The following is an 11,112-nucleotide window of genomic DNA, read 5'->3' on the forward strand; positions in this document are numbered from 1 at the left end:
GTACTGCGACGAAGGCCGGATAATGAGCAGCTCCACCCACAGCTTGAGGAAGGCCGGCAGCGAGCCGTACACCTCCAGCACATAGGCATAGTCCCCCCCGGACTTGGAGATGGTAGTGCCCAGCTCGGCATAGCACAGAGCACCCACTATGGAGAAGAGGCCGCACACGGCCCATATCAGCAGCGACAGCCCGGGGGAGCCCGCCTCCCGCAGCACTCCAGTCGGGGTCACAAAGATGCCGGAGCCGATGATGGTGCCCACTATGATGGCCACGCCATTGACCAGAGTGATCGAGCGCTTGAGCTCCACCGCGCCGCCGGCTCCCGGGTCAGCGTCCGGCCCTCCGTTGTCCCGGAGCATCTTCTCGGTGACCTGATGATCTTCCTCAGCCGGGGAGCCGGACTGCCGCCGCTTCAAACTGCCGCCTGACATGACGATAGGGCAGGTGCCGCGGGTCTCAGGGGGTGCTGTGCCTTGGGAAAGAGCCTGTGATGGGTCCTAAGAGGGATGGTGGGTGCTACCCGGGTGATGGGTGCTCTCCGGGAAGGATGATGGGTGCTGTACCCTGAGCGGGTGCCGGGCTCTGGGCAGGATGGTTCTCAGGATAGTGCCCGGTGGGTGCTGTGCCCCGGGCAGGACGGGTGCCGTATCCCGCCTTTCAGATGGGTTCTGTCCTCTGCTACTGAGTGCTGTCTCCTTGGCTTTGTCTCCTCGGATGGCTGCTGCTCCTGTGCACGTGTGGATGGGTGTCTAGGGCAGGGAGACCCACGTGGTCCCCTTGTCTGTGAGCTGTCAGGGTGCTGGGCTCTGCCTCCAGCCGGTGCCTGGGTCCTCTCTTCTGGCAGACCCGGTCCCCGTGTCCTGCCTTGTGTCAGGGTATTAGCAGCTGCTGGGAGTGGTGGTCCTGATGCTCCAGGTGCCCCGCTTACCCCCTGCCTCTGACATCTGCCTCCGGAGCCGCACGCATTTATATTCAGCTGCCGGGAGACGTCATAACATCAGTGCAGAGCAATGTGTGTAGAGAGCGCCGCCTGGTGGCGATGAACTCTCATTACACCCAGGGATGCTCTGTGTAGATTGTCTCAATGGACAGGCTTTACCGAGTCATTAGCAGCACAGGCCAGGGGCAAGAAGGGGCACCCCCTAAGAATTCCCTAACGCTGCCTATCACTCATGCTTTGGATAGGGTTAATACCTCCCCTCCATGGATGCCCATGATCACAGGGGCTTACACGTGTATAGTGCAGGTACCACAAATCCAGTATATCCATATAATTGTGTAAACATTACAAAAAATGTTTGCAGTAACATTTTAGTAGCCATCATTCCTGGGACCTGGGACCCTCAAGCCTCCCTGGTCCCTGGCCTGCACATCTGAATAGCTTATATGCGATAAGAGGTCAAACCATTCCATAGCCTCCTTTTATAATAGATTATAAAATATGTATTTGCTGAATTTCTTATGGAAATCAGTAGCGCAATTGCCATAGCAACCAATGTATGGTTCAATCTCATTGCTGCAATTTTCCACTTTACAAAAGAACTGCACTTAGCACACAACCCCTTTTATAGTAATGCTCTTCTGCGTAAAAGTGCCTCGAAACACAGCGCTCAGTAATATCCCAAATTATAATTGAAAAAGATTTTTTCCAAAAAAACATGTACGACTACACAGAAGGCAGGCTTACGAGGTATAGTCTAACTGTTCCCTTTCTATTGTGTTTTTCGTGCACTGGGCCAGTGGGCTTACCTTATTCTAAAAAGCCATTCCAGACCTTGTCTGCTTGTGATAATGACTTAACAATAAAAACCTAAATATGTATCCAGTTATTTATTTTGTAAATTAGTTATTTTGGGTTCTTTGTTTATAAAAGATCAGCAAACATTCTGCCAGATGTTTATAAACCTTATTACTTTGGAACTGGATGATCATCTGCTGTCAGCAGGTGCCACCTTCTGGCCATGTTTGGTAGTGCAGGTCTCTTTTTTCCTTGCCCTATATTGATTCACAACTTATTTTAAAGAACTTTTAAAGAACACAAGATTAAACTTTTTTTTCGTACTGTAGGCTCTACAGCTGTTGTACATGATAAGGTTTCAGGATTTTTTTTCTCGCACCCACTAACACTTCAGAAAGTTAAGCGTGGAAACAGCCTATAGGTGGGCGAGCGATATTTCCATGGATAGGGATGAACATTTAGGTTTTGTCTGGCCAGCGCCTACATAAAATCAGGTTTGGCAAGGTTCCGCAGGCATTGCTGGATGACCAACTGGCCAGGCACCCACGCAGCCAGGAGGGAGATAACATTCACTTCAAATGACTCTGAAGGGAGTTTCAGTCACTCAGGGTTAAACATTTAATTATAGATTTTATCTCAAAGGTTCAGCACGGGGTCTAAAGTGAGGGAGAACCAGCTCAGCGAGTTAATTGTGCATGTAAAAGAGAAAAGATTAACGCCAAATAACCATGAATTAAAAGGCTTGGAACCTGCCTGGAGGCCGTAGAAAGTCCCTCCGCTTGTCACATCGCACTAGAATATGTAAGTCCATGGAATACCCCAGACCAGCTTTATTATGGGACTCCTGCTGCTGCTAATTCGCTTAAAGTGTCTCTAAATCAGGCGCTTCTGTCATTTGTAGATCTACTCCAGTCTTAAAAAGTGGTTTATAAAAGGTAAAACAAAACACAAGTGTTTTCCCAAAAGACCCGGCACAAAAGAAAACAATCCTGCAGGAACCGCCGGCTTCTGAAGTACCTGCCAAATCCAAAAGGTCATACGGATTCTCATCAGGGTCTAATAAATAAATCTCTTCCTAATCACAGAATTCAGTATTTTAACCCTACACCTGCCAGAGAGATGACCAATTTAAAAAAAAAGAAAAAAAATCTCCCCTATCTGTGCCAAGGATTAAACATTTGTTGTTCTGCTCGCCCTTCTCTGCAATAATTACAGAACTTTACTCGCACACCGACCTAAATATAGAAAAAAACCAAGGAGAAGTAACAAGCGCACAGCGAAAAAGTTTTATAATACGGCCACCGCTAATTACTTTTAGTGTCCAAAGTCTGTTTCCCACAAGGCAGAGGAAGCAGGCTTAATCCGCACAGAAAACACTCAATGGCTGAATTGTTACAGGAAAAAAATAGGTTGGATTGTTTTATGGATGGGAACTCAGACCTCATTCCTATGGATTTGTTCTCCAAGCTTGGCATCGACTGAATGAATTTGTTTTCATCCGACTTTCGGGTTCGGGGGGGACCTACCCACCCCTTCCAAAATTATGAGACTCATGATTATTGAGATAAGATTTTTTACATTTTATTAATGAAGGCAACAATCACAATATTATTCCAAAGTCGTATACACTATTTATTTCATATAACCATACATCGATCTTCCCAAATATATCCGGCTCCAGAGACAATTTTAACAAAATCGTAGAATACGGCCACGTAAAGGAATTCATGTTTTATACAAGATTATACCCTTTCAGTGTGCAGATTGCTATAAAGTTTAATTTCTGCATTACAGTAATAAAAATCCTCTTTATTGGGTGAATCAAATACGTTTTTAAGAGTTTTAACAAACATATGTATATACACACACCTAGTTGGATGTACTGTACTAGGCAAGTAAGGTGCCATGAAAATATTGTAATTATCACAGGAGATAAAGCCACCAGACACATGGAAAATCTGAGGGTAATGAGACGCAAATGAACAGAGAGCTCTCTATCCCCCTGTACCACTCTGGGGGTCTCACGGGTATAGAGAGCTCCATGTCTACGGTGATATTGTGGCGTCTCATACTGCTGCCCTCATCCAGAGAATGAAGAGGTAGACGGGCTATGGAGGTATGAAGGCGGCAGTAGCCCCTGAATTAGAACCATAACCGAGGAGCTTGCTTCCAAAAGAGAATGGAGGCCTACCGGTACTGCAGAGGTGAAGCATCGTTATATGTACTGCAATCCTCGCTTCAATTCGCACTGCATATTGTAGAGAACATACACAATTAAACAAAACAAAAAAAAAAAAGCAAGTTACAAACACACAGAAAAAAAAGAACAAAGGAGCAAGCATCAGGCAGCATACATTGTACAATAAACCCAAGAAAACGTTGTTTCAACATAAAAAAAAAAAATCCCACCGGGTGATATGTTTATATAAATACATATTATATGTATGTATAAACCACATTCAAATGAATGAAAAAGTATTTTTTTCCTATAAAACAAAGATATAAGCAATTGGCAGCTTTTCAGACAAAACTTTCCCAAACTACAGCAGAAAATCAGGAGAAAGTCAGCCAAAAAGAGAAATAATATACATCGCACGTGCCTTAATCCTAAACATTACAGAATTAACAGCTGTGTCTTCTTCTGTCTTTCGTAAGAAAGGCAAAGGAACGCGTTTCCCGTAGGATGCGTGCTACGTTTCCCAAAGGCGACAATGCCCCGTCAGTGCCGGCAAATGGTCCCATCACCAATAAACAACTTGGCATTAGAGAGTAAGGGCAGAGCAAAAGGTTAATTAACGGAAAGTCACCTCCACTGGCTTCACGTCCGCCTGGATAGGTCTAAAATCCCAGGTGACAATGGACAAGGTCCAAATGCTTACCTGGTTAAATTGGAGCCATCTATGTTACTGGAGTAATGAGCTCCAAAGCATACAGGTGTGAAATTAAACATGTTTGGCTGTTCTGACCAACATACATTTTTACTCCCAAGACCCATTTTAAGGCAGAGAATTGGTTATGGAATAGGACAGGGGCGTCCAACCTGCGGCCCTCCAGCTGCTGCAGGACTACATCCCCCATAATGCTCTTTCAGCTAAGGGGCTGGCTAAGGAGTATGGGAGATATAGTCCTGCAGCAGCTGGAGGGCTGCAGGTTGCACACACCTGGAATAGGACGTGATAAAGCGCGACTGGATTTGAGCACCCGTTTCACATCAGGCTGCTACAACCTGCCAGGTAACCGTGACATACAGGACCATATGTACAAAGAGCTCATTTGGTGCAAAGCTGGAAGCAATCGGTAGAAACATCCTATTGGTTTCTATGGTGACTGCTCCAATATTTAGAACTTTACGCCAATGTGACTTTTTATAAATGCAGGTCATTAAGGATTTAATGTAAAATCTGCAAACAACCGTAAACAAATGACCTTAAATCACTGTTTGTGCTTTTTAAATATTTTACATAAAACGTAAAAAAAGGTGTATTTTTAAAAAAGGTTTTGGCTGCTTGTGATGGCATAACAGCCAAATGAAGTGGAAGTGATACACCGTTACCCACTACAGCCAGCACCATAAATAAGGGGCCCCGTACTACGCTATAATGAAACGTGGGCCCTTTAAGATGAAGGGTCTCAGGGTCTTGCATTAACCCATTGATACCCACGTCATGTTAACAGTCCCAATCAACTCACTGATCCATGGTTCAAAACACAAACAAACAGTAAACAAATGCTTAAGGGCACTTAAATCAGGTAGCTGTAAGAAGGAACGTGTGGGGAAAAAGCACCTTATTTTCTGTTTAAAAAGGCATTAAAAAAATCACGATCATCCAATGAGGACAGATGAAGCAAATGGGTGTGGTCAACTGTTAGCCACGCCCAGTTATGCTGATGACTGCCCATGTATTCTATGATAGGGGTCGTGATGTATAATAAATCCAGCACGGCCCCCGAAAACTCATTCTGAATATCAAGTGTCTGACGGTCATGAAAAAAAATCAATAGACTTTTAGGCCATGTCGGTCACGGAGCCCTAATTCTCCATCGCTGATTATAATTAAACCGCAAAGCAATAAAAGCCAAAGTGGAAATGCTTCTAAACTGTTGAGGCTTAATAAAACGTGAGGTTGAAACTGTAACAAACCAAGTGCGTTGTGCTGTACTGGATGGAGACATTCCCTATATTTATATATATATTTGGATATTAAAGTTCCCTCTGCTCTACCCATAAATATCGGAATAATTGGAATTATCAGTAACTAAGCGGCCTTGGATACTCGGAGCGACCCTAGAGTTCTCCAGCCTACTGACGCTGGGAATGTTTTTCGGATTTCTTTTTGACGTCGGACAGTTGCAGCGCCGGTTGGAAGGAGGAATGGACAGTGCGGTTCATCAGAGGCTGCAGGGGTCGGAAATTGTCTACCATGTTCTTCTCCTCCTCTCCCACCGCTGAGTAGAGCAGACTGCGGAACACAGCCAGCTGGAAACAGACAGAAAACAGCGTTAATTTCTATTCCGCGCCGTGGATCGATGGCTTCTTGTCTCTGATCAAAGGCAATAACTGAATTCATTAACAGGAGATATCTACAGTCTTTAGGCAGATGAGTATTTCCCTGGATTAACAAAGGTGCACTAAGATGAGTTCTATAGAGAATGGAGTAACGAGTACGCTCCAACGAGGCACCTAAGCATCTGCTTATATGGTACAGCCACCTACGGCCAGGGTGCGAACGTGCGCAGGGAATCATGTAAACAGCGCTGGCTGCGTGAAAATACTACAATTCTGGGAATAAATGCTATTTCTGTCAGACAGTTTCCAGGGCACTCACCTGACTATGGTCCACCTCAATGGGCTTCTTCATGACGATCCAGGTAACGGACTCTGTCAAAGGTGGAGTTGTTAAAGACCCGGCGTATGTCCAGTAATCCCCGCAGCTTGGCAGGAGGCAGGAGGGGTCAAAATAATTACATTCTGTAAGAGCATCCTGGAAAAATACCAGAAACACACCAGAGGATTTAATATTTAAGAGGAATGGTCTCACCGGTTTATTAGTTTAAACAGAATACGAAAGACTCTGTGTACATGGTAATAATGAAGAAAAGTTAGAAAGAAGTCATACTTCCTGAACCGTGTTTGTTCAGAAATCAAGATAAGGTTACTGAACACAAGTGTCCTAGAAGTTTTACTTCATTAAAAAGGAAACTTCTTAAAGTCTTTTTTATCCAAACATCTCAATAATCAGGGAAAAGGCGCAGCTTCTGACATGTACTGTCAGACAACAGGGCTCAAAAAAGGATAAAAGCAGTCTGGCGCTCCCTTGTGGCACAACTTATAAATGCACATGGAAGAGCTGGCAAATAACGTTGGCCACATAGAAACGGAATATGACGGCAGATAAGAAACAATCAGCACATCTAGTCTGTCCATGCGAGCCACATTGCAAGAAAATGCAAAGATTATTTTTATCTAAGGATTTTCAGATGCAGCAGTTATCATATAGGCATAAAATGATTTAACCAGATAAAACACTCTGACAGCAGACAGGGGCTGTTTAGTGTGCCCATGTATCCCTTCTTGCTGTCAAACCTCAATGCCTTCCGGTCTTGCGTTACATTTCTGGATAGCCTCTACTGCTTCTGCTGGAAGGGTGATCCACTTATTCACCAACCTTATATATAAATATTTAAAAGGAATCAGACATTGGGATTTTATATATATATATTTTAAAATGTCATACCTTGTACCTCACAGAAGGCAATATGTCTACCAGCTTCTGCAACTTCTCATGGTGTTTTCCCAACTGTATGTGGAAAAAGACAGAATGAGAACACGGACTAAGAACAGTCAAGTGATAATTGTTTATGAAATAATGTGTTATTGTTTGCTATGGAGGCACATAAATTTAAAGGCTATATCTACGGATGGTGGCGGTTCTCTCAGCAACAACTACTAGGCCACCAGGATGTAGAACTGAACAAAAATCACCTTTAAGAACACCCCTATAACAGCCAGGCCATTTTCCTCCATGATCGCTTCCTCAAATGTCTTGTATTTAGTGCAATTCCAATGCACCAAATGAAGCTGAAACATAAAAGCAAAGATTATCAAATGTACTACTACGCTCTAAAGCAGTTTTATTATATTACAGCAAGTTCGCATTTTCAAAAAGACTGATGGAAATAGAAATTTCTTTAACTAAAAAAATAACAGATCTCATCCTACGTCTGCCACTTGTTCTCATTAGCCGTAGCGTGCCGGACGAGGGTTGAGTCATTGCTCTCAAACATATGCGTTGCATACATTTCCAGCTTACGACACACACTGCTTGCATTGCCCTTTGACCTGGACTAACCTCTGCAGGGAACACCTTGCTGTCCACCGTGTGCTCCGACCCCCAGTCATTGTTCACTCCCCAGTGAAAGTGGAATTGCTTCAGTCTGTATGGGTTTTCCAGCGGTCCCCCACTCACCACTAAAAGAAAGGAAAATACATAAAATATGAAACGTCAGTTCACGACGGAATTTATAATTACTAGTGTCGCTTCCAGTACCATAGTAAACAGATGAACAGTAATGGTTTTTCATATAAACACTAAGAGATTCCAAGATAGAAAAGGTGGATTTCCTTTATCATAAAAGAGATCCATGCTATGTTAAATATGACTTAGGTGTAAAAAAAGAGGCTGACCCCTAAAACCTAAAATCTGTCCTACCTTCCTGAAATGACTTCCAGCTCACTCCCAGCCCTGTGGGGATATATAACTTACACCTTTACATATACATGCTAAGGTTAATACAAGCAGCACGTGAAAGAAACATCTGCACAAAGTAAATAAAAAAGGTGTGAGATGATAGGGTTGCTTATCAAAAATACGTTGTGTTAACAGGAGCAGTAATGACTGATGAAGGCGTCCGGCAGCTGATTAGAGAGCTGTTACAATAATACGCTTCATATCAGCTGCACTCGTACCAAGTGCATAAAAGCGCCTGTAAGAGGAGCCGACGCTGGTTACGAAATAATGTCATTTTATCGCAAGAAGTAAATACTGGCAAATACCATATAATAAGCACTAGGGTGTGGGGGTCGCATGCTATTTTCAAAGCTGATGCTTTGTCTGTCGTAATGAAAGTGTTAATGCGGTGAAAAGTAACGTGTCGCAATCTCCGAGCTGCCCGGGTTAAAGGGTGCAAACGGTTGCATCACAGACCGAAAGGCAGGTGGGTGATCACGCGTAAACGCGTTCACAACGTGCACGTTATCACTATTGGAAATGGAGCAGCTGCGGTCGTGAATGCATACAAAACCGTTTATTAATAGAAAAGCGCAGAATAAAAAGAAACGTGAGATATAGCAGTAACGAGGCGATTTAAATCAGCAGATTTCTGTTTGTAATGACGTAACAATTTAATTGTTACTTTGATCCTTTACCGTTCCTTTACTATAACCGGTTACTTTACACAGTACTGAGCGCTCAATGCGAAACTATTTTTACCTTGAGATCTATTGTTAGAGTTCTTAGAATCTCTTTTAACCTACACAGCATAGCTCGTGGAGAGAGCCAAGCCTTCCAACAGATTAGTGCTTGTGAAACCCTACACCTGCTGATGGACCCATCCCGAGGGCGGCTTTGAGCCCCGGAAAATTCCCCTCTCTGTACATTACCTGACTTGTTGGTGGAATCATCGTATTCCACCAGGAAGGCGTATCCGTTGTTCCATACGTGAAGGCACGTGTTGGGGTCATACTGCGTCTTCACCGGCGCCAGCTGAGGGTGATAAACGCTATCGCGGACGCGAATGTCAATCGGCGATTGGCGGGTTCCTCCGGGAATATCATGGGGACCCTTCCACAAAGGATGCACTGCAGGACAGCGAGAAAAAAAATAAAATAATACACACGTTAGCGGACAGGAATCAGCTTACATCATAAATATGCAATTCCCTTTAATATCTGCTACTTATTAGCAAGTTTGGAGATGGGGTCACAAAATAACTTCATGGTGTGCTGCTGGAGATTGTTAATAAAATCGGAAATAAGCAACAGGCTATATCACGGCGCTCTGGTATTTTGCATCTTGTGGGAAGTAAACGTCAAACCTGATCTCATGTTTTATAGAAGATGTTGCCTTGTAAACATGCGCATGCTTCTCATCCCTAGAGTTACACAATAGCTAGGAACATAAGCTATTCCAAAACAAAGCATCAAGGTTAGAGGAAAGAATATATGCTTGTTTATAAAGAGGGCAATAGAAAAAGTGGAGGGGGTGAGTGGTTTTCATGCAGGAGGCTTAGTATATGTGTGTGTGTGTATATATATATATACATACATACATACATATATATATATATATATATATATATATATATACATACACCATAACGTGCTATGTGAGGCTGTCTTATAGGCTGTTTTCGGGATCCAAGACAGTAACGGATCCCTGAGGGGTTTCTTACAGTGTACAGAGACATCGCGTGGCTGTCATGGGCATGCAACCTATAGAAACCAGTTGCATACTGGGATATGGAAGATGGGATGGGGGGGCTGTTTACACAAAGCACCTTCAGTTCACCTGAAATGCCCAATTTAAAAGTGTCCGCTGAATATATATTTTTAAGGTTTCAGGTGAAAAAAACCATACATTCTTTTAATACATTTGCTATATATTTGTATATTACGGGACGGGCACACATGTACCCCTTACACCAGCGTGTATCCAGGGGCAGAAACGCGCTCCCCAGTGCTTTGGGGGCACTAGTGTATGGAGACATGTTTATATACTGTTCATTAGACACCTCCCTCTCTGGAGTTATGTAACCCGTCCTCTCCCACCAGTCTGGACCCCAGAGCTCCCTTTCCAGCCCAGACCAGACCCCAGTCTCTCTCCACCATACCAGTTAGCACCCCTGCCGGCACCCCGGTCCCCACTCACACTCCACATTCCTGAGCTTGTAGGAGCAGGCAGTGATATTGCACGGTCTGGAGGGCACGCACAGGGGTGGTCTCAGCTTGGGGGTCTTCACGGACCATTTAGGAGACAGCGCTGACAGGAGCAGCCGTCCGCAGCCGAGAATTACCATGGTAACACCGCCGAGAATAATAACCCCCTCACAGAGCGTGCTGAGCGCGAAGCGTGTTCTCCAGCTGTCTGTCAGTACCTCGCCAAAAACAACAACGTAACCCCGCCTCACAGCTTACACGCCCCGCCCAGACTAGCCCAACAACGGTGTACAATCGCCACAACTAAGAGCTCCAGCCAATCAAAAGAGCGAGGCCTGGAACGCACAATTCAAACTTCCGTAGTTGCACGTAATTCCAGCCAATCAGTGATCACTTGGCATTTCAACGCCTCTGGCTCCCTCACCTGGGGCAGAAGGT

At 44.3% G+C, this 11,112-nt stretch overlaps 2 protein-coding genes across 2 annotated transcripts in view; both read right to left on the reverse strand.

The window, feature by feature from the left end:
- The window catches only part of LOC149299262 (large neutral amino acids transporter small subunit 1-like), a 14,379-nt gene extending 13,947 nt beyond the window's left edge, over positions 1-432 (reverse strand). The window contains exon 1 of the mRNA XM_089486282.1: positions 1-432. This exon is cut by the window's left edge and continues 100 nt beyond it. Coding sequence (XP_089342408.1) covers positions 1-432 — 432 coding nt within the window.
- A 66-nt stretch (positions 433-498) lies between these two features.
- On the reverse strand, positions 499-10,814 carry LOC149299263 (carbonic anhydrase 5B, mitochondrial-like). The gene is made up of 9 exons (XM_089486685.1): positions 10,667-10,814; positions 9,400-9,597; positions 8,090-8,208; positions 7,723-7,818; positions 7,475-7,537; positions 6,566-6,721; positions 6,044-6,216; positions 3,765-3,876; positions 499-750 (listed from the first exon to the last, which is right to left on the reverse strand). Exons 1-9 carry the CDS (start codon positions 10,812-10,814, stop codon positions 499-501), a joined length of 1,317 nt encoding a protein of 438 aa, XP_089342811.1.
- Positions 10,815-11,112: the final 298 nt, after the last annotated feature.

Source organism: Sceloporus occidentalis, unplaced genomic scaffold (assembly GCF_023333645.1).
Source record: "Sceloporus occidentalis isolate IW3139 unplaced genomic scaffold, rSceOcc1.0.p SCAF_29, whole genome shotgun sequence".
Lineage (NCBI taxonomy): Eukaryota > Metazoa > Chordata > Lepidosauria > Squamata > Phrynosomatidae > Sceloporus > Sceloporus occidentalis.

Bases quoted from the DNA above. Each gene is read 5' to 3' on its own strand.
- LOC149299263 (XM_089486685.1), bottom strand. From the start codon at position 10,814: ATGGTAATTCTCGGCTGCGGACGGCTGCTCCTGTCAGCGCTGTCTCCT. The intron at 7,538-7,722 runs GTGATTTTTGTT...TTCCACATACAG, and splicing joins TTATAGGGGTGTTCTTAAAG to TTGGGAAAACACCATGAGAA. The intron at 3,877-6,043 runs GTAGGCTGGAGA...GTTCTAATTCAG, and splicing joins GAAAAACATTCCCAGCGTCA to GGGCTACTGCCGCCTTCATA.